The sequence below is a fragment of the Mus musculus genome, chromosome 9, assembly GCF_000001635.26.
Source record: "Mus musculus strain C57BL/6J chromosome 9, GRCm38.p6 C57BL/6J".
NCBI classification, from domain to species: domain Eukaryota; kingdom Metazoa; phylum Chordata; class Mammalia; order Rodentia; family Muridae; genus Mus; species Mus musculus.
In genome coordinates, this window is record NC_000075.6 from 65,976,525 (window position 1) to 66,000,260 (window position 23,736).

General features: G+C 39.9%; 1 protein-coding gene across 17 annotated transcripts in view; it reads left to right on the forward strand.

The window, feature by feature from the left end:
• Window positions 1–23,736, forward strand: part of Csnk1g1 (casein kinase 1, gamma 1) — a 136,048-nt gene that overhangs the window by 67,557 nt on the left and 44,755 nt on the right. For all 17 annotated transcript variants that reach the window (XR_003947839.1, XM_017313273.2, XM_030244228.1 and 14 more), the window contains 2 exons: window positions 4,379–4,448; window positions 22,871–23,022. Coding sequence is in view for 16 of the 17 variants with exons in the window: in XM_017313273.2 (XP_017168762.1) it covers window positions 4,379–4,448; window positions 22,871–23,022 (222 nt within the window). In the remaining variant the exon portion in view is untranslated. The remainder of the gene's footprint in view (window positions 1–4,378; window positions 4,449–22,870; window positions 23,023–23,736) is intronic.

A 23,736-nucleotide genomic window follows, 5' to 3' on the forward strand; every position in this document is an offset into this window, starting at 1 on the left:
AAGGCCAGCCTGGTCTATAGAGTGAGTTCCAGGACAGCCAGGGCTACACAGAGAAACCCTGTCTCGAAAAAACCAAAACAAAACAAAACAAAGAACTCCCAACAGTAATTCCCAAAGTGTTGTCCTGCCTACACCCCTCTTTCTTTCTCTTGTGCACATGCACCCCTCCCTTATACACACCTAACAATGAAGAAGGAGAAGAAAAGAAGAGATGAGTGAAGACTGTTTAAAAATATGCTAAGTAGGGGCTGCAGAAGTGTCTGAATCGTAAAAAGCACTTGCTGAAGTTCAGTTCCCAGCACTCGTGTCAGGTGATTCACAGCTGTCTTGAACTCCAGCTGCTTCTTCTGTCCTTCATGGGCAACGGTACATATATCCATCCATCCATACATACATACATACATACATACATACATACATACATACATACATACAGAGATGCAAACACATGAATAAAAATGAAGTAGATCTTAAACACATATGCAGAGTAACCAGACATGGCGGCTCCCAATTGTAATTTCACTTGGCAGGTGAAGCAGAAGGATCATTAAAAGTTCTAGGTCATTCTGGTTACAGAATGAGGGATATTATCGAAAACAAAACAAGGGGCTAGAGAGATGGCTAAGAGCACTGAGTGCTCTTCTAGAGATCCTGAGTTCAATCCCCAGCAATTACATGGTGGCTCGAAACCATCTGTAATGGAGTCTGATGCCTTCTTCTGGTGTGTCTGAAGACAGCTACAGTGTACGCATATATATATATATATATAATAAATAATTCTTTAAAACAAACAAAAAACAGTGTGGGTGTCTATCTCATGGCTTCAGTCCCAGTACTCAAGAGGTAGAGAGAGGAAGATTTGGATTTCAAGGTCGTCCTCAGCTACTTACCAAGTTCAAGGGTAGCCTAAGCTACATGAGATCCTGTCTTAAAAAATAGAAAAAGTATCTAAATGTATATATATACGTACAAAGTAAAAACAAAATAGTGGGCTGTATTTTTATTAATTAAACCCCTTATGTTTGCCGTTCTCTCGGGCTCATCTCTGGAGGCAGGCAGTGCTCTCCTGCTCTACATCCGACTCCTCTGTCCTCTTTGTTTTTCATGAAATCATTGGTGGTGATTTTGCTATTAGTCACATTCTGTAACTGGCTACTTTATTGGTGATAAAGTAGATGACCTTTCCCCAGAGGAAGAGTGCAGGAAGGTAGCTATCATTGTATTGGTATTGTGTGCTTTTCTCTTCACTATGACTATCTCAGGAGGCACACACTTCAATGCTAGTTAATGTTGAGTGCTGTGAAGTCTTTAATGGAATGCCTTGAGGGTAGAAAGATCCAAATTTATTTACCTTATCTTAGAAGTAACAGGTGAATGAATTAGGTAATTTGAAAGAAGCTTCAGAGTTCTGTGATTTATAGAGTCTATGTCCTAAGAAAATATAGACTTTTTTGTTAAACAATAATTTTTTGCATTTTTTGAAATAGTAGATATGTTTTTAAATGTTGATACTACAAAAGTATGATAAATGTTTGAGGAGATGGGATGTAGATCAATTGGTAGAAGGCTTATCTAACATGCATGAAGTCCTGATTTTAATTACCCTACACCACATAAAACCAGTTGTGGTGCCACAAGCTTATAATCTATACCAAGAAGTAGAAATGATTGACTACAGCATTTTCAATTGCACCATGCTTGCTATCTATCTATCTATCTATCTATCTATCTATCTATCTATCTATCTATCTATCTTGTTTTCTGAGGTGATCTCTCATGTAGTTTAAACTTGTTATGTAGCCAAGGATAACCTTGAACTCCTGATCTTCCTGACTCCAATTCCTGAGTGCTGAGAAAGTGGAAGTGCTGGCGGCTGCAGCGTTTTAAATTAAGGCTGGCAAGCAACAGGGTTTGAGTTTCTCCATGGTGCTCATTCACCAGCCCTACCTTTCTGCTTTGGCAGTAAGCATCCTAGTTGAGTGTGTGTGTTTAAGAAGTTTTGCTTGGGGGCTGGTGAGATGGCTCAGTGGGTAAGAGCACCCGACTGTTCTTCCAAAGGTCCGGAGTTCAAATCCCAGCAACCACATGGTGGCTCACAACCATCCGTAACGAGATCTGACTCCCTCTTCTGGAGTGTCTGAAGACAGCTACAGTGTACTTACATATAATAAATAAATAAATCTTTAAAAAAAAAAAAAAAAAAAAAAAAAAAGAAGTTTTGCTTGCTGTGGTTGTTTTAGTTTTGTTTTTTAGCAAGGGTCTTATTCAATAGCCCAGACTGCCCTCCATGTAGTGGGCCATGTCCTAAACCAAGACCCTCCTCAATACTAAGGTTATAGAGATTATAAGCATGCTTGGCTTGATAATTAGTTTTGGTTGGTTGGATGGTTGAGGTATTTGTGTGTCTGTGGGGGGGTCTTTGCTTTGTTTTAAGACAGAGTCTCCTATAACTCTGGCAGGCTTGATTTTTGATCTGTATTCCAAACTCAGAGATCTGCCTGCCTCTTAAAGGCAGGTGGCATCACACCTGGGCGATAATTTAAAAATAAATAAGAACGAACTACGCTGTGATGGTTTTCACCTATCATCTATGTACCAGATTGTCAAGAAGCTCTTTTATCTTTTATCTTTTAGGCTAAATAGCCTTTGGTTGCCTTGTTAGCTATTTGCCAATACTACACATCTGTTTAGACCAGTTAATCACTCAATTCTTAGGTGTGACAGAGTAATGTGTGGTGGCTTGCCTGCTTTATAAAGATTTTGAAACTCCCTCATTGTTGACTATTGTTTCTATTCTGTAGGGTTGTGTTGTTGTTTTTAGTCAGAGTCTCACTTTGTAGTCCAGGGTGGCCTGTAACTCATTATATAACTCAAGCTAGGCTCAGACTGTGGATGAACTTCTTGCCTCGGCCTTGACAACATGAACCACTGTGCTTGACAAAAGAGTCCAAATTTTGTTGGAAAGACTGATACCAACCACATGGTTGTTTTGGGTTTTTTATCGTTAGTTGTTTCTATACATGGAATTTAGATTAAAAAGAGAAAAAAACAACACATAAATTAAAAGGTGAACTTTTTGGGAAAATAAAGGAACCTGTGGATGATAGAGTGGGCAGTGGTGTGTGTGTGTGTGTGTGTGTGTGTGTGTGTGTGAGAATTTCCATTAGAAATGCATATATGAATATGGCATAATCTATTATTTTATCCTATTAACATGTATTAATAAGATCTTTGAAAAGCCTTCTTCCTAAATAAGAAAGGAAATTACTGTTACTGACAATTAACACATGCAAGCAGGTGTGGTGATGTATGCCATTAATCTCATCACTAAGGCAGAGGCAGGTAGATCTCTGTGAATTCAAGGACAGCCAGAACTACATAGGAAGACCCTTTCTTAAAGTAAACAAACAAAAAAGTGAACACCACATTAATCAAAGTTACTGATTTATGTTGCATTTTACAGTCCCTAATTCCTGCAAGGTTAATGTTCATAATGTTGAAAACAGCAAGCATATGCATACACAAGAATGTATTTTAACCAGTAGAACTGTTCATACCTCACACACATAGTAAATAGCAAATAAAGTCAGATCTCCTTCGTATAAAATGATCTGTATAATAGATACAGATAAGTTCTTGGAGCCAGGCATTGTGGTACACACCTGATCCTAGCAATTGGGATACTAAGACAGATTTCCAAGTTTGAGGCCAGCCTGGACTATGTAGAGAATTCAAGATACATGCCCTGCCCCAAGATGCCCCCCCCCCAATTTACGAAAGCATTGATAATGGCTATCTGAAACAGTAGATTCTCAGATTAATTTTTCTTTCTTCTTAATTTTTGTGTATTTGAAAATGTGTTTTAATGTATATTAATTTTTCAAACTGTTTACCACCCAGAGTTCATAATAACACAAGCAAGAGATATCCACTGTGTTTTTTAAGATTTGATGTCTAAACCAGGCAAAATAGTGAACTACTGTAATCCTAGCAGTCCGAGAGGCAGGAGGATTGAGATTTTGAAGTCATCCTCCCTAAATACAAAATGATTTATTGGCAAAGAGGAAAAGAAAGAAAGAAGGTAGACTGGTGAGTGAGCCCATTTTTGTAAGAGTGTTTCATGCCAAGAGAGCTGCCCTTGAGTGTTGGCTCATGGAGAGTCTGACTGCCTGAGAGAGGAGTTGTATGTAATCCAACTCATCCTCTTTTATCTGCACTCCCAAAGACAGCTGTGGTGAGAACACACTATCTATCTATCCTGTGGAGATCAATCGTCTCCACATTAAAGGATCTTTGCTCTATTGGTGCTGAAAATCTAAGACTGGGGAAAAAGCCCATTTGTTGAAATTTGATCACAGTTTTTCTTCTTGGGTTTCAGGAACCAATAAAATCACGTGCTCCACAACTTCATTTAGAGTACAGGTTTTATAAACAGCTTGGCAGTGCAGGTAAGTCCCATTATTTTTCTCCCTTTATTTAACATAGAACTTAGTTGGATGCCCTAAAGTAAGCTTGTATGGTTTGTCTCCTTTACTAGACCATTTATCTCCTGTCTACTGGGTGGGTTATAAACATGGCCAACCAAAAGCTGTTTGTTCTCTGGTTCCTGGAGATTTACTTGAGGGGCTGTTAATGGTGTGACCTTTTAAGGTCAACCCTTAAATGCTACTGGCTAAAATCTGCTTAAAATACCACATGCTATGAGGATTTGGGATTTGTCTCTTTGCTGACTTTTGTCTATACCAGGGATGTGGGGTGGGATGGGGATTGGCGAGGGGTGGGGGGGTAGAGGAGAAAGGATTGGTCATTTGTGTGCTATGCTTTAGTGTTTTGACTGAGATAAATTCTAAAATACAGCACTTTGGTTTTACTCATTGTTTTCTTCATTTACAAGAGCCACTCACGGGCTGGAAAGATGGCTCAGCAATTAAGAGCACTGGCTGCTCTTCCAGAGGCCCTAACCCAGTTTCAATTTCCAGTACCCATTTGGCAGCTCACAACCATCTGTAACTCCAGTTCTAGGGGATCCTACATCCTCTTCTGGCTTCCTCAGACAGCAGGCACACACATGGTGCACAAATATATGTGCAGGCAAACTATCCATACATATAAAAATAAAGTTAATTTTTTAAAATTGCACCTGAAAACTAAATTCTCAGGGTGTGTATTTAACCTGAGATTTGTTTCTCTAACCTGAGAATAGAATTGATGGGATTTTGTTGTTTGTTTGTTTGTGTGTTTATAAATAAGTAGCTATACATAGTTATTTCTTTATATAGCTGGACCATATATATTGAAAAACATTGTGAGTTCACAAGAATACTTAAATTGTAATTGGGGGCTTCCAGATCATTCCTAATTACTCCATTGTTTCGGTCCCTATGAGAAAGTTACATCACATGCCAAACAGGCTTATCATTAGCCCTTCTCCCTAACTTACCACTGTTTCTTCTTGGCTCTTTTCTGGCATTTTTGTGTTATTTTTCTAATAGCATTACATCATGTAGCCACCATAATTGTATGATTTTAAAATTTGTTGTATTTGATGTCATTTTTTTTAAATCAATTATCCTTTGAAATCCCTTAAAGATTTTCCAAGGGCACTAAGGCCATGTTTGTTGGGTGTCATAACCCAAGCTAGCCCAGATTCCTGCTGTTCCAGTTTTCACCTCCTCAGAGCTGGGATTATAGGTGTGCACCACCACACCTGATTCTCACTTCTTGCTTTGGATGCTTTTCTTACTTTGCTAATATTGGTTTGGTCTAGTTTGATTTGCCTTGGTTAAGATGGGGTTTTACATTGTCACCACAGCTGGTTTAGAACTTACTGTATAGACAGTCTGGACTTGAACTTATGGTAGTCCTTCCCAAGACTGCCTTAGCCCCCCCCCCCCCCAAGTATTAGGAATACAGGTGGGAACTATAACATCTGGCTCATAATATTGTGAGCCTGAAATTTTTCAGGGTGATAACTGTATTAACCTAGTTATGAAAAATACACTTATACACATCTCACAGATCTAACACATAGGTTAAAACATACCTGATCCAAACCAGCAATGTTTGAGTGGCCTGGGGAAGTGAGCAGGCCAATTTCCAATATTGCTTCTATAAGTCCTTCCAGATAAAGCCACCAGAGCAGGCCATTCTTCTCTTTTTAATATGAAGCCACACACAGTGGTGCACATCTCTCATCCTAGCAATATGGGAGACTGAGGTAGAAGGACCACTTGAACCCAATAGTTTTGAGACCACAGTACCTTAAAATGCTGAATAAAGCTAACATATAGGTCAGTGGTAGAACAAATACCCGATATGTGCAAGGACCTGAGTTTATCTCTGGGAAAAATTCATTAAGTGAGAAGAAAATCTGTGCTACTGGAGTTATGATCTTTATAAACACAAAACACTAAAGTCCAGAGGTTTGGATATTCCCTGTAAAGAAGTACTACACAGAAAACAAAAGAGGAAGTAGGGGTTCCAAAAATTGCTTAATGCTTAAGGCAGCCCCGAGATGTGTATTGTGTCATTGCTACCAGTGAGAATAGGACAGCTGCTGTTCTTTCATTCTCTCCCTCTCTGCCACTCCCACCCTTTTCTACAGTATTGCATTGGATGCTCACATGTAGTGGGTCTTCCTGATATTATTCTTACCCCTTGATAACAGTGCTTTAGTCTCCTAAATTGGAATGCTACTTTTCCATGTTTCTTCAGTCCAACTCACTGTCTGGAAGACTACTGTTAGTGGTTTTTATCTGTGTCTCTTCTGGGCAGTCATCTTCTGCATGGTGTGTGTGTGTGTGTGTGTGTGTGTGTGTGTGTGTGTGTGAGAGAGACTATATCAGTAAACCCCACCATTTTTGTCAGGCTAACTGACCAGTGAGTTACAAACAAGTACTTTTTCCCACTGAGCCATCTTTACAGGGTTTTCTTATTTTATTTTCTGTGAAATTCAGTGGTGGTCTGTCTGTCTGTCTCTCTCTCTCTCTAAAGTTTGCATATTATCTTTTTTCCTTTTCAAAGATTTATTAGATGTGTGTTTTACCTGCATGTTTGTGTATATACACCTTGTACCTGCCTGGTGCCAGAGGAAGGTGTCAGATTTCCTGGAAGTGGAGTTACTGACAGTTTGTAGGTTGCCATAGAAGTGCTAAGAATCTAACCTGGGTCTTCTGAAAGAGCAGACAATACTCTAAACTGCTGAGCCATCTCTCCAACCCCTTTCTCCTCTCCTCTCTCCTTCGCTGTCCTTTCTCCCCTCCTTCATTTCTCCCTTTTTTCTTTCTTTTCTTCCTCCTTCCCTCCCCACTCTCTTTCTTTCTTTTGCTATTTATTTATTTATTTATTTATTTATTTATTTATTTATTTAATAGTGGTTGGTTTTGACAGTATCTTGCTGTGTATCCCAGGCTGGCCTTGAATTTTTCTATGTATCTCAGAGCTGTTCTTGAACTTGAAATCCTTCCTGTCAACCTGCACCTGTTGGGGTTACAAGTGTACAACTCTGCCTAGTTTTACCCATTACTCTTAACTGGAGTTCATGTTGTCTTAATATTCTTGTCTGCAACTAAGTAGTAGCCAGACTTTTCCAAGATGAGAACTTTGGTGATGTTTGAATCTACTCTAAAGCAATGGTTCTCAACCTTCCTAATGCTACAGCCTTTTTTTTTTTTTTAAGATTTATTTATTATATGTAAGTACACTGTAGCTGTCTTCAGACACTCCAGAAGAGGGCGTCAGATCTTGTTACAGATGGTTGTGAGCCACCATGTGGTTGCTGGGATTTGAACTTCAGACCTTCGGAAGAGCAGTCGGGTGCTCTTACCCACTGAGCCATCTCACCAGCCCTTTTTTTTTCCTCTTGAGACAGGGCTTCTCTGTGTAGTCCTGGCTGTCCTGGAACTCACTCTGTAGACCAGGCTGGCCTTGAACTCAGAAATCCTCCTGCCTCTACCTCTCGAGTGCTGGGCTTAAATGTGTGTGCCACCAATGCCCAGCTTTTTTCTTCTTCTTCTCCTTTTTTTAAATTTAAGATTTATTCATTCATTTATTTATTTATTTGTTATATGTAAGTACACTGTAGCTGTCATCCAGAAGAGGGCGTCATATCTCATTACAGATGGTTTGTGAGCCACCATGTGGTTGCTGGAATTTGAACTCAGAACCTTTGGAAGAGCAGTCAGTGCTCTTAACCGCTGAGCCATCTCTCCAACATGCTGCAACCTTTTAATACAGTTTTTCATGTTGTGGTGATCCCAAACATAGAATTAGGGTTTGTCTAGAAGGCTGTGACACCTTCTTTCTGAACATAGTAGCATATGTGCTAAGACCACACACATGTACAACTATAACCAGCATGTATCCACATTTACCGAAGTGGTTCTTATTGGGCATTCTACTTAGATTATGTGTGGTTATAAGTTCTAGGCATACCAAATATATGCAAGGTGGGCAGAGCACCAAGCTTATAAAAAGGAAACAACTTGTGACTGGCTCCAGAGAAGCAGACTTAGGTTTGGAGAGTTGGAAGGAAAGAGACAGTTTTGGGTGCTTGGGTCATGCTGAATGCTAAGAATAGAACTTGCTTCCTACTCTTTGTTCAGCATAACTTCTGTCTGTCATAACTACATTCAGAACTGAAGTCCTTTCATCTAAATGTAAATGTAAACTACATATTGAATTTCAAACATTTTGCTCTCCCCCTAAAAAAGTTTAAAATGTAATTTAAAAATTGATTCTGTGTTTAGGATTAGACAGCCAGCTCAGCAGTTAGGAGCATTGATTGTTCTTCCAAAAGACCCAGGTTCAATCCCCAGCATCCACATGGTAGCTCCCAACTGTCTATAAAATCTCAGCATATATGACACCCTTTTCTGGCCTCCGTAGGCACTCCATGCATGTAGTAGTATACAGCTATACATGCAGGCAGAACACCCATACACAGAGAATATTAAAATAGATTGCCAAAAAAACAACAAAACAAAACAAACAAACAAACAAAAATGCCAGGCGTGGTGGCGCATGCCTTTAATCCCAGCACTCGGGAGGCAGAGGCAGGTGGATTTCTGAGTTCAAGGCTAGCCTCGTCTACAGAGTGAGTTCCAGAACAGCCAGGGCTATACAGAGAAACCCTGTCTCAAAAATAAAACAAAACAAAAAAACAAACAAACAAACATAAATAAATAAATAAAAATAGATTTCATTTTAAAATGACACTTTGGATGTTAGTTAAGTATAGTGTATTGTTAAATTTAATTTCACACATTTTTACTTTTAAAGTGTGGCTCCTAGAAAACTTTAAAACAAAATTCATGGCTCCCATTAGCATGTGGTGGTTCACAGTGATAATCACAGCACTTAGGAGGTAAAGGTTAGAGCTACCTCCTCAGCTACATGATGAGCTCAAGACCAGTCTGAGCTACATGAAACTGTTTATATATATATATATATATATATATTTTTTTTTTTTTTTAAAGCATGATTCTGGTCTGGCAGTGGTGGCACATGCCTTTAATCCTAGCACTTGGGAGGCAGAGGCAGGTGGATTTCTGAGTTCGAGGCCAGCCTGATCTACAGAGTGAGTTCCAGGACAGCAAGGGCTACACAGAGAAACCCTGTCTCAAAAACAAAAACAAAAAAACAAAAAACAAAAACAAAAACAAAAACCATGACTCTGAATAGATAAGCATTTTATCACACACACACACACACACACACACACACACACACACACACACACACACACACAGAGCCCTTAAGAATATTTTTGATGGAGAAAAAACTATTTCCTGTGAAAATAGTATTAAAGTTACACTGAGACAACGTGGGTATAGTATACTTACTTTTTATTTACTTAGATATTGCTTTACCAATGACCTCTCCATAATTCATTCTTCCTTCCTTCCTTCCTTCCTTTCTTCCTTCCTCCCCCCTTCCTTCTTTCTTTTTTTCTGATTTTTATTTATTTGCTTGTTTTGAGACATATTCTCACTATGTAGCCTTTGTTGGCCAGCCTGACCTCTAACTCATAGATGCCTGTTTGCCTCTGCCTCCTCACTCCTGAAATTAAAGAGACATACCATTATATCCAGCTTAAATTATTTTTTTCCATTTTATGTTGTGGGTACTTTGCCTGCATGTATGCATTCTGTGCATCGCATGAATGTCTAGTAACCATGGAGCCCATGTCACAACTCTAACATCCATGTAGATGCAGGAATGGAGCCTCAATCCTTTGGAAGAGCCACAAATATTCCTAACTGCTGAGCCATCTCTTTATCCCCAATCTACAATTATTTTTAAAGAAATTGTTTAATAGGTACTCCAAGATTCAAGAAAACTCTGAGAGTGGCTGGAGACATGGCTTAGTGCTTGTTGCTCTTGTAGAGGACCTGGGTTTGATTCTCAACACCACATAGTGACTGTTACTCCATTTTGTGGTCATCCAGCACTCTGTTCTGACCTCTAAAGACATGAGTCACGCACATGTTGCACATACATACACACAGGTGAAATACCTATACACATAAAGTAAAATGTTTTAAAAAAAGAGAAAACTCTAAAAGCAAAAGGTTGTGAAATTTTCTAGTCCCATAGAGCGGTCTGTTTCTTACCTTGCTTTCACCTTTGTACTTTCAAAGGCTCCCTACAGCTTTCTTAACCTGCGAGCTGACAGGCTCCCAACTCTAGTCTAGTCAGCTGACTCATCCTTCTAGACTCTAGTGACCCTTACTTGTAAAGAGTTCCCTGACCCCTTCAGTCATGGTAGCTGTTCCCTTTACTTTTCACTGTTTCTCGCTGGTGATGTTTGATGAAGGAATGCAGTAACCATCAGACGTGTTGGATTTGGAGATTTGAAGCAGCGTATCCCATGCAAGTGTGCCAAGTTGTCTTTTAAATTCCCTAGTGTTTAATTGTTAGACTGACCTTGAAGACTGGCCTTTTGGATCTGCTGCTTCTGAAACACCACCACGGCACTCCCATGTTAATGGATGGACTTCTGTAAGGAAAGTGTTACATAGTGTTCATAATCTGTTAGGTTAAAAAAATCTGCAAAGTAGATTAATTCACTTTGCTTTCTCAAATGTCTTCATACCTTTTAAAGTAACAAAAATTGTAAGATCATCTGAATGCTACAGCTAATAGTCATACTTGAATGAAGGATAAAAAGAAGAAACAAAAACAAAACACGGCAGCCCTCAGCATCTGCTCTGTGGCAGACGCTTGTACCTTTCCATTTAGAAAAAAGTGACTCTTGCCGGGTCGTGGTGGTGCACGCCTGTAATCCTAGCACTTGGGAGGCAGAGGCAGGCGGATTTCTGAGTTTCTGAGATTTCTGAGGCCAGCCTGGTCTACAGAGTGAGTTCCAGGACAGCCAGGGCTACACAGAGAAACCCTATCTCCAAAAACCAAAAAGAAAAAAAAAGTGACTCTTAGATTTACCTTCCCAAGACTGTTCTGTTTTTAAAGAAGGGTGGGTGCTAAAACTAAATGGGACATTATGGCTTTGTGCTGTGAGTGGCCTGATATAGTTAATTTTTTGTTGCTATAACAGATACTTAAAACAGTAATTTAAAAAAAAAAAAACTAAATTCATGTTTCTGGATGTCCAAGAGTGTGGGTGCAAACTTTTGCTCATCTTCTGGTGAAGACATCACAAAATTTCAACTCATGGCACAAAATAGAAGGACATACTTGTAGAAGAGAAGAGAGGCCAGGGAGGCAGGCATATGTAGGTCTGTGCATTTTTTTTTTTGTTGTTGTTGTGCTGAGGATCAGGCAGAGGTAGCCAGCCCCTGCAGGTGAGCACGCCAGTGCTGAGCTGCTTCTTCAACCCAGATTCTTATAGCCAGTGGCTCTTGAGGCCACTGCATTTCATTCCTTATGCATTCTTATGCAAACAGCCATCAGCTTCTCCTAACAGCCCAACTTCCAATACTGCTGCACTGACAACTAAATTTTACTGTGAGTTTTTATGGCACCCAAGTTTTACCATAAGTTTTGGTGGCCACAGCCACATCTACATTATATTGGCTTGTTTTTCCAGTGGGATACTTCTTGGAACAATTTGTAATATGGGCCCACAGGAATAAAAATATTCTTATCTGCCTTTTATATTTTCTGTATCATTCTAAATATATGCCAAGTTGTTTTCTTAAATTCTACAAGATGTATTTAATTTTTAGGATTAATTAGAAGATTGATTCCTTGTTAGGATTTATTTGTGTACTTGGTTGGTTTTTGGAACAGGGTGTTCCTGTGTAGCTGGCTGTGCTGCACGTGCCGTGTAGACCAGGCTGGCCTGGAGTGTACACACAGTCAGCTTGCCAAGATTACAGGCGTGTACCGCCATATCTGGCCAAAATGTTCATTTTTAAAACAATATTTAGAGCTTTTCCACTGAAATCTTAGCTGTGTGTCTGTAACAAATATTTTTCTTAAGCATTTGCATTAATAATCTATCATGCTAATTATCAGTGTTTTCCACTGTCATCAGGGCTCATATACTTATAGGCGTGTATGGTAGTGAAAAACTAGGTTTGGATCCTGTCAAGGTAATATGACACAGAGTTCATCCCACCACGCCTAACTAAGGCTGTGAATTCAGATCACCGGTAAGTAAAGGGCATGTAGCAGAAAGGCCGACGACTAAAGCTTACAGGCCGAAGTCAGGGTTTAGGACTTGACTGATCTACTCAACCTGAGCAAGTTACTTTAGATCAGCTCTCTATTAAATAAAATAAAATAAAATAAAAATACCCTTACATAATTGATAGGATTAATTGAAAGTCTATATAAACTATAAAGCATTATTTATACTAGTCTTATATAATACTGTGAATAACATTTCCTAAGTGTGACATTAAACAAATAGTTCAAGAAGGAGTCTCCTGATTTTGAATTATCAGTGATACATTGAATAAAAAGACAAAAGGACACTTTTTTAAATCTTTAATCCTTTTTTTTAAACTGCTGAATTAGATCAGCCTGTATATATTTTTTTAAGATTTATTTATTTATTTTATGTATATTAGTACACTGTAGCTGTCTTCAGACATACCAGAAGAGGGCATCAGATCTCATTACAGATGGTTGTGAGCCACCATGTGGTTGCTGGGAATTGAACTCAGAACCTCTGGAAGAACAGTCAGTGCTCTTAACCTCTGAGCCATCTCTCCAGCCCCTCTTTAATCCTTTTTTACAGTCTGGTCATTATCCCCTTCCCAGTCCACCCTCCGACAGTTCCTCATCCCATTCCTCTGCCTCACCCCCACAACCCCATATCCAAGAGGATGTCTTCCCCCCCCCCCCCCGCCCCCGCCCCATCCTGCCAGACCTCACCATTCCATCAAGTCTCTTGGGCTAGGTGCATCTTCTCTCACTTAGGCCAGACCAGACAGTCCTCTGTTGTATATGTGTCGGGAGCTGTGGACCAACTAGTGTATGCTGCCTGGTTAGTGGCTCAGTATCTGAGAGATCTCGGGGGTCCAAGTTAGTTGAGACTGCTGGTCTTCCTGTGGGGTCACTCTCCTCCACAACTTCTCCCAGCCTTTCCCTAATTCAACGACAGGGGTCCCTGGCTTTTGTCCAGTGTTTTCGTGTGAGTATCTGTGTCTGTCTCAGTCAGTTGCTGGTTGGGCCTCTCAGAGCACTGCCATGCTAGGCTCCTGTCTGTAAGCACACATAGCATTAGTAATATTGTCAGGCCTTGGAGCCTCCTCTTGAGATGGATCCCAAGTTGGGCAGGTCACTGGATCTCCTTTCCCTCAGTTTCTTCTCCATTTTTGTCCCTGCAGTTCTTTTAGATAGGAACAATTCTCCCATGGTTGGGAACAAAAGACTCTTTCACACACTTATGACTGGGTATAAAAAGTGGTAATGCAAGCATTTGGATAGGAGGTACCCCTCAGCTTAGATCCCCAAGCAATGGCACCATGGTATTAACTGTTGAATGCAGGTCCAGGACGAGAGACAGAATAGAGAGGATTTAGTGCCCCAGCAGCTTTGCTTACATACTGTTAAGATTTGGATCTGAAGTGTCCCACCAAGGCTTGTGTTTTAAAGCCTTTGACGCCAGCTTGTGGTGCTGTTGGGAGAGTGGCAGAACCTTGTGAGGAAGCACATTTGAAAGATGTTAATGGGACACTTGCTTTTGGCCTGTTATCACTTTCTGCCTGTAGTAATGTGAGCAGCATGCTTCTGTGGTGATGTTCTGCCAAGCTTGCCACAACCCCAGACACACTGGGCCTAGTGACTGTGGAGTGGAACCTCTAAAACAAAGGGAGCATTTCCCCCTTTTAATTTGTTTTTCTCAGACATTTTTTAACAATGACTTGAAGCTGACACATGTGCAAAATGTTAAAGTACGTATATTCCTTGACTCATTATTTCATCTTCAAAGAATTTACATTCAAGGCTTGTTTACATAAATGCCCCAAAATGAATGTTGGACCATAACTCAGTAAGGAAAGTACTAGCCTAGCATAGATTCTCCAGTACCTCATAAATACCACAGAGAGTGGGGGGAGGGATTTATATTTTCCAGTATTGTTAAATGTTTGCCTGGATTCTTTCATTTTCAAAGGCTAGAGCTAGAAATTCCTTTTCAAAGTCAAATGGAAAAAAAAAAAAATCAAAACATGGTGATTCACAGGAGCAGGAAGTCAGAGAAGTGCGATGTTCAGTTTTCCAGGTACCCATTATCTGACAATACTGCGTGAAAAAATTCAGAAGCAAGATCTACAGTTTTAAATTACACATTAAGTTGTACACTATTTTGAATGGTGTGATGAAATCTCGGGCTATCTTGCCTTGGAAACTGTCACCTTGCCCAGCTTATCTATGCTGTATGGGCTACCTTACCTCTGTCCTTTAGTGACCATCTCCATGTTATGGGGTAATCACAGGGTCACATTATTTCATTGAGGTCCTCTAGGATGAGTGAGAGTCCAGTGAGATAAGAAAGGGCTTCCTGGGTACCAAGCAAGGTAGACATGGCCAAAGTAATGTATTTATCTGTAAATGGATAGAAGGCAAAGAGAGAGAGGGGCTGGGGGGGGGGGGAATCAAATTTCCTTTGCATTTAAACAGCTCAGATAGTCTGTATAGGTGGGACAACTGATATGTTTTGTTGTTGTTATTGTTTAATTGGTTGTTGACTTTCTTCAGACAGAGTCTTCTTTGTGTTTAAGATGACCTTGAGCCTATGATCCTTGTTCTTCAGTCACCCTAATAGCTGAGGTTGGAGGTCATTGGTGCTACACTCAGTTCTGCAGGTGCTAAGACAGTAAAGATTGTTGAGTGTAGCTTTTGGTGCTACAAGCTATGAGTAATTTTGCATGGTTGTTCACCTGTTTAGGGGAATCACACAAGGTAAACTAAAGATACCATAAACAGCCATCATGGAAGAAAGTCTCAAACAAAGTTTGCAACCTTGAGTTACTTTCTATCTTTCCTATTGAAGCTTGGGCCCAAAAGAACTTTTTTTTATTGCAAGGAAAGTCGGATAATATTGAGAAGGGTGTCCATTTAGTTTGCATCCCAGCTACATTTAAAATCTGCCAAGTTTGCTTTGCTTTTTGTATGTGCATTTTAGAATCTTAAGGTAAGCATGCATTCCAGGTAGAAACTCCCATTATTTTTCATCACATTGCATTTGTTAATTAGTAGTCCTTTTCTTCAAATCAGCTAAATGCCTGGACCAATGCTAGCTACTAACACAAAAATATTATTAATATCCAATAGTTACTGCCTACAGTTAATCTTCTGTTTATAGAGAATACATACATGAACAGAGACAATATAATAGGAGTTTGGCGTGTTTGTCAGGACAATGAATTGTCAAATGTTGCTGATATTTGGGTAGCCTCATGTTCCCCTCTTTTATTTCTTCCAAGTGCTCTCTAGAATTGTCCTGACTTTAGTTACTGTTTACATGTGTGTTATGAATCAGCATCCCTTAGCTTTCAGGGTACTGTTGAAATTCAATAGCTAGTCTGTCTCTATAAGTCAGTCACAGGACTGGAGCTGGCTCAGTGGTTAAGAGCATATACAGGTCTTTCAGAGTTTCTGAGTTCAATACTCATCAAATAGCTCCAAAGGATGATACCCTCACAGACAGACAGACAGACAGACAGACAGACACAAACACACACACACAATTAAAGAATCTAAGTCTTTATTTAAAAAAAAAAAAAAAAAACAAGGCTGGGCGGTGGTGGCCCACGCCTTTAATCACAGCACTTGGGAGGCAGAGGCAGGCGATTTCTGAGTTCGAGGCCAGCCTGGTCTATAAAGTGAGTTCCAGGACAGCCAGGGCTACCCAGAGAAACCCTGTCTCAAAAAACAAAACAAAACAAAACAAAACAAAACCTTAGGGGCTGGAGAGATGGCTCAGTGGTTAAGAGCACTAACTGCTCTTCCAGAGGTCCTGAGTTCAGTTTCCAACAACCACAGTTGTCTTAGTCAGGGTTTCTATTCCTGCACAAACATCATGACCTGGGGAGGAAAGGGTTTATTCAGCTCACATTTCCACATTGCGGTTCATCACTGAAAGAAGTCAGGACTGGAACTCAAGCAGGTCGGGGAGCAGGAGCTGATGCAGAGGCCATGGAGGGGTGTTCTTTACTGACTTGCTCAGCCTGCTCTCTTATGGAACCAAGACTACCAGCCCCGAGATGGTCCCACCCACAAGGGGCCTTTCCCCCTTGATCACTAATTGAGAAAATGCCTTACAGCTGGATCTCATGGAGGCATTTCCTCAACTGAAGCTCCTTTCTCTGTGATAACTCCAGCTGTGTCAAGTTGACACAAAACTAGCCAGTACAACAGTGTTTCACAACCATCTGTAATGAGATCCCATGCACTCTTCTGCTGTGTGTCTGAAGACAGCTACAGTGTACTCATATAAATAAAAATAAATAAATCTTTAAAAAAAAAAAAAACTTACTCTGGGTATAGTGGTGCATGCCTTTAATCCCAACACTAGGGAGGCAGAAGCTGATGGATCTCTGTGAGTTCAAGGCTAGTTTAATCTATATAGTAAGTTCAAAGATGTCCAAAGCTACATAGAGAAACTCTGTCTCAAAAAAACAAAGCAAAAACTAACAACAATCGAAAGGGAAACCCCAAGGCCTTTTTCTTATCCCTTAAGGAGGCATTTTACTGAAACTTGAGCTGATAGTAGCCCCAGCAATCCTGTCTTTATCCTTGACAAAGCTGTGTGAGGCCAGCCTGGGCTACAAAGTGGATTTCCCATTAGTCTAGATAGTCTAGACTACAGTTAAACTACCACCATCTACCCTCCCCAAACACACACACACACACACACACACACACACACACACACACTATTGTGTCCCAGAAACCATGCTGGGCATATGAACTCATTCTGATGCTTCAACAACAAGTACTTGGACCTGTTTGTTTTTTAAACAAAACTGTAGCCCACAGTGACCTCAGACTCATGGCAGTCTTCCTCTCTCCACTTTTGAATAGATGAAGCTATAGGTATGAGCCACCTATAAAGTTTCAATATAAGTACTAGTTTTATATGCAAATTTTATTGTAGACTTTGCTTCACAGTTAGACAACTTAGGGGTTTTTTCCTTAATATAATACTTAATAATATAATATTATACTTAATATAATACTTAAAACTATAAGCAAGCTACTAAAACTTTCAGGTGCTTTTATTTCAGTTCTTAGCCTGGTGTACATTTAAAACATCTCTGCTTAGTTATTCTTCAGAGTGCATTATGGAATCTTTTTAGGTAGCAACAGCTTCAATGCTAGATAAGCAGTTAATGTTGATATGGTCGTTTTAACCCAAATTAAATTTATGATAATTAGCTGTGCTGTTGTAACCTTACTTCCTGTGCTGTACAACTTGATATATGTGTGTGTGAGACATATGGCTTACAGGATTTACAAGAAAATGCTCTGGCTAAATGGAAAGGCTATTTCTGGAAGGATGCTTAGGATGATGTGATGTAATCTTGCACTTTAGGTTTGATGAGGATTTAACCTATGATTAAACTGTTCCTTTTCCTTTGGCTGATTTAATGGGAGGCCTCACTTATGAATGCATTATTTCCAGAACCGATAAAAGATTATAAAGCTAGCCCGATGTGGTGATTTTTAAGCCTGACATCCCAGTACTAGAGAGACAAAAATAGGAGGATTATTTCAAGTTCAAGGTCAGCCCAGGCCAGAGTGAGTTCGTTAGCCTAGGTTACAGTAAAATCCTGCACCCCTCAGGGAGAGAGAGAGACAGAGAGAAAGAGAAGGAGGAGGAGGAGGAAGAGGAGGAGGGGGAAGGAAGGGGAGAGAGAGAAAGAAGGAGGAGGAAGAGGAGGAGGGGGAAGGAAGGGGAGAGAGAGAAAGAAGGAGGAGGAGGAGGAAGGAAGGGGAGAGAGAAAGAAGGAGGAGGAGGAGGAACAGAGTGATTATAAAATGACCTTAGTTTTTGATATGGTATAATAAGAAAATCCAGTGCATATTTGCTTTGCTCAGTTTTGCCATCCTTTCTCTCATAATTATTCACAGGAAGTGCCTTCTTTACCATGTATATAGCTTGTATTGCATTTACACTGTCCTTACTCCCAGTCTTATTAAAGAATTCTACAACATAATGTTAATTTAAATTGCATTAAGCAGTAAATTGGAGATTGCTCTACAAAAAAGTGAAAGATTCAGAATTTTTACTTGCATTCGTCCCAGAGGTGGATAAAACATTATTGTAATCTCTATACAAAGAGCCGTGGCGGTCTATAGCTACTATATGGGCAGCCATGCAAATACATATGCAAATCTTTGTACAGACAGTTCTATTAAATTACAACTACATCTCCTGAAGGCACTTTTCTACTTGGCAGTCCATTTCTTGTAATAACCTAAAAACCTTGGGATAGAAGGCTATTCTCATCACTAGGAAGCCTTTTAAATAACCTCTATTATTCCTTTAAAAGTTGTTGTGACCCTGCTGGAGCTGGATTTGGTGACGCACCTGCAATGCCAACAGTCTTAAGTTAAGACAGTGTTAAGGCGGGAAGAGAGCAAGCTTGAGGCTGGTCTTAACTGTTTATAGTGATACACGGTCTCAGATGAATCGACAAAGGAGTTCAGTTGCTCTAGTCTGAAATAACTGTAGAAACAGGTTTGTTTGTATTTTCTGAGACCTGGTAATAGATTAGTCATAAAACAAAGCAATGCCTTATATTTCTCCTCTCCAGGTGCAGTTTCTAGATGGTGCTACATAGCACTTAGAGTGTTGTTTGCTTCTGCTCCACTCCTAGAAATTCTAATTCAGAAGGTGTGAAGCAAGGCCACTTCATCTGTTTCCGTTTTAAGTTTTAGAGATGTTGCAGGTGAACATTGTTCTAGTTGCATGACACTCGTAGCTTACATTTTAATTGTTACTCCACATGGAATCTAAGTTTAATTCACACTGATTTTTGTAGCTTTACAAAGATGAGCCTAGAAGGTAGCTAGAAGGAAATAATAGTCATAATTTAGATTTAAAGAGGAACTAGTTTAAATTCTTCTGCATTGGGAAAGATAAAAAAATCCAATCTACTGAGAGAGGCAAAGGAATGTGCTAGAAGTATAGAAGCAGATACTAGACTCAAGACTCTTGACTTGAACGCTCTCTACACTAGTTCCTTGGAACTAGGACCTCCCTAGAAATGCTGTACAACTAAGCAGTGGCCTGCAGATGATGGCAAACATCTCTACATGCGCACGGAGGCCTTCTGAAGTCACCCAGCACACAGGAACTCCTCATGCTATGAAGTTTGTAGACAGAAGTTATTACTGACATCATAGCTAAAAATTATAAGCATTACCCAAAAAAATGCTTTTGTAAGTTTTTAGTAAATATGGAAATTTACGGTAAGGGGATACCTAGGTTTCATATTGAAGGTTGTTGGAAACATGCCACTTATTACTCTTGCTTTTAACTGAGTAGACCTGACTTGGAGTATTTAAGTATTTAAAAGAGGATAGTGTGCCTAGACTTGGAAATTCAACCAAGTAAAGGAAGAATGTTTTTATTAAGTAGGGTTAGCCTTGGTTTTTCTTTTTTAAAATAAAGCATATACCTGTAGATTAGTTAGATTAAGAAAAATCTAGAAACACCTCTAGAGTTGTAGATTAGTGGTAGGCCATTTACCTAAGGTTCAGTCCCCAACATATCAAAAAAAGGAGTTGGGGCATGGGTAAAAGGATGGAAAGTCCAACTTTGGTGTGATTATTCCACAGACATCCAGTATCAGACTCTTTTGTTCTCTCCATCTATTCCTGTTGCTACGTTATATCCTGAAGGAACTTGGTGTTTCTCGTTGGCTTTTGGAGTTCTGTAAGATTTCCCTTCCATTTAAATCAACTCATTTGAAAGATCTTTTCTAGATAGAACCACCACACCCAAAACTTTGTGCTTCCATCTCATTGACCATTCCTATAATCAGTTGTAACTGTTCGGGTTGCTTTTTAAAATGGTCAGAGCCCTGGGGACTGGAGAGAGAGCTCAGTTGGTGAATTTAAAACTAAAAGTTTAGCACCCCACCTAGTACCCATGTCAAAAGCCAAGCACAGTGCTGCTCCCTTGTAATCCCAGTGCTGGAAGAGCAAAGACAGAAACAACACTGAAGATTGACTCTGGCCCTACACACAAATGTACACGCACATCTGTACTGCACATATATAAACACATACACACACACCAAAAAAAGTGCTGTTAGTAAATAGGGAGGGAGAAACAATGAATACTGGCCAGACAGCGAACAGATCCTGCTACAACTAACTTTAAGGAATATAATACTAATGTTAGGAAAATAAAATTTTAGAGACATTAAAAAATACTATAAATTGAGCATAAGTTTAAAGTATATCCACAAATTTCATCTATCATGTGTTTAAAAGATAAAAGGAATTAAACTCTTGGAAGTAACTGTTACACTTAAATGTTTAAAGTTAACTGAAAAATGACTTCAGAACAACAGGAGGAGGAGAAAAAGACAATTCAGTTTAAACCCTGTTTCTGTTTGGAGACAGAATAAAATTAACTCCAGAATTAGGAGGAGCCCAGAGTACCTTATTAGATGATACAGACTCTCATGAACTCACTGAAATACTTAAGTGGTTTAAGGGTCTAAAGAGAACAAGACAGATTGATACAGTACATGGAAAAGCTAAGCATACACCCTTTGTAGCAATGAGTCACAGTATCTGCAGATATATAAGGCCTTCCTTGAGGAAAAGGATAGTTAGATATGTGTTGCTTCTGCCTGTGTTTCATCCATGGAAATTAGAAAAGAATGGGGGCTGGAAAGTCAAGACAGTTCAGCCGGGAAGAGTACTTCTTCCTCTTCTAGAGGACTGTGGTTCAGTTCTCAGCATCCCCATCTCACAATTACCTGTTACTCCAGCCCCAGAGGATCTGATGCACTCTTCTAGCCTCCATGGGCACCAATACATGCATGACATATATACACACACATACACATAAATAAATTTTTTTCTTTTGGCTGTGAGCCTAACCCTTAACAGCTGAACCATCAACCGAACCCCAGAAATAACTAGGCATGGTGGTACACTCTGGAGGCAGAGGCAGGTAGGTTTCTGGGTCTGAGGACAGCCTGGTTTACAACAGATCAAGTTCTAGGACAGCCAGGGCTAAACAGGGAAACCTTGTCTCAAAAAAACTAAAATAAATAGATAAATAGATAAAATTATATTTTCTTAAACTTTGAAGGAGAGGCAGCAGTAAGCGAGCGACACCATGCATAACTGTAGACTAATGTACACATACCTGTGAGATGGAAATGTTGCTGCTAAATAAGATGAAGATGAAGTCATTGTCTTAATGTTTTGTAGCTTTCTAAGTATCTACTGTTTGGTTTTTTATTTTGGTTTTTTGTTTTTTTTTTCAAGGCAGGGTTTCTCTGTGTAGCCCTGGCTGTCCTGGAACTCACTCTGTAGACCAGGCTGGCCTCAAACTCAGAAATCCACCTGCCTCTGCCTCCCGAGTGCTGGGATTAACAGCGTGTGCCACCACTGCCCGGCGAATCTACTGTTCTTATGGCGTCCTTTTAGAAGCATTTATTGAATACCTTGTTTTTATGATTCACTGTAAAGAATTAATTCACAAGTTGCTATTTAGTCAAGAAAACCTGGATTTTTAGCTTCACATATGAATTTCAAATTTGGGAAAACTGAGACATTTTAGATTTACGTTTTTCCCTTTCCTTTCATAATTACTTAACAACAACAAATGCTAAGGGTCTGCTGACTCCTAGATGAGAAAAAGAAACCCCTACAGAGATTTTGTGTGAAAAGAAAACCAGTTGTGCTGGCCTAGGGCCAGGCTGCACCTCTTTGGCCTTGCCTCTCAATCCGATTCTCCAGGGGGCAGCAGTTACCAACAACTCTTTTTGGCTTTAGCAGCGAGCCCAGGGAGTGCTAATGAAACTAGGCGGATGTACCAAGGTTTGTTAGCTTGCATTTGAGCTCGGTGAGGCTCCCTTTGAACCTTTTATGATGCTGCACTTTCAGGCATCCTTTGGGAGAATAGTTTACATCCTGAAGCAATAATGGATCAGAGACCATTTTCTTTTATACAGCAGTGGAAACGCCTTTGGCACTCTGGTATTAAATAACTGCTTATTTGGACACATTGTGCAATGGCTTTGCCTTTTCCGCCCAGTAATAGTTCCCACAGAAGCTATTATACTCAGTTTAACTTTTCCAGGAGGGACTCTGAAAGGAAATTGAAATCTTAGAGATTATACTTTATATTACATTCATTGCTAATGTCTTATGTTTTAGTTTTTGTGTCTCTCACTCTGTACCCCATTTGCCCCTCTACTTTCAGGTGAAGGCCTCCCACAGGTTTATTACTTTGGACCATGTGGGAAGTACAATGCCATGGTGCTGGAACTCCTTGGCCCTAGCTTGGAAGACTTGTTTGACCTCTGTGACCGAACGTTTACTTTGAAGACGGTGTTAATGATAGCCATCCAGTTGGTAAGTTGATGTGTGGTTCCAGAAGATAAATGGATCCCTTGCCCACCTCCTTGAGGGCCCTTTAATGATGTATTAGCTGCAGTGAGATCTGGTGACTTCGTTTTTACAGGCTTAATGGCATTCTAGAAGGATCTAGCAGACTTCTGAAAGGAACTATTGCAGCTGCTGCTTTAGCTGGTTCCTGTGTATAATTTGGCCACAAAGCCTCTTGGCCAGTATGTAATATGCCAAACAGCTAAGGTAGGTTCTTAGCCACACAACTTAAAGGGTTACAGAGGGTTAACTGAGGGAAGTCAATGCATCTGCAGTTTGCTCTATTTTAAGAGTTTGCACCTTGAAGCAGAACCATTCCTGTAACTGAAGTGGGGGAATATAATTTACATTAGGGAGAAAGAGGACGATTAGGTAGAGCTGTGTGAATTCAAGTAATTGCTTCAGTGTCTTATTTATAGGTCTTAGGCACACAGTTGTAAGCTTTTATCATGCCTTCTTTCTCTCACTGTTGAAAACCAGAAAAGACTGAAGGTACCAACCTTTATTCAAAGTCACGTAACTGAGATGTTACAGATAATATACCATATATAACATGTAGCATATTATATACTTGTGGGCTGACCAAGAAGCTTTACAGCTAAATGAAATACTAGTTCTACTTTGAGTAATTAGAACAGTCTCTTTGAGAAGTTTTTTAGCCCCTCAAGGGAAGATTTCAAG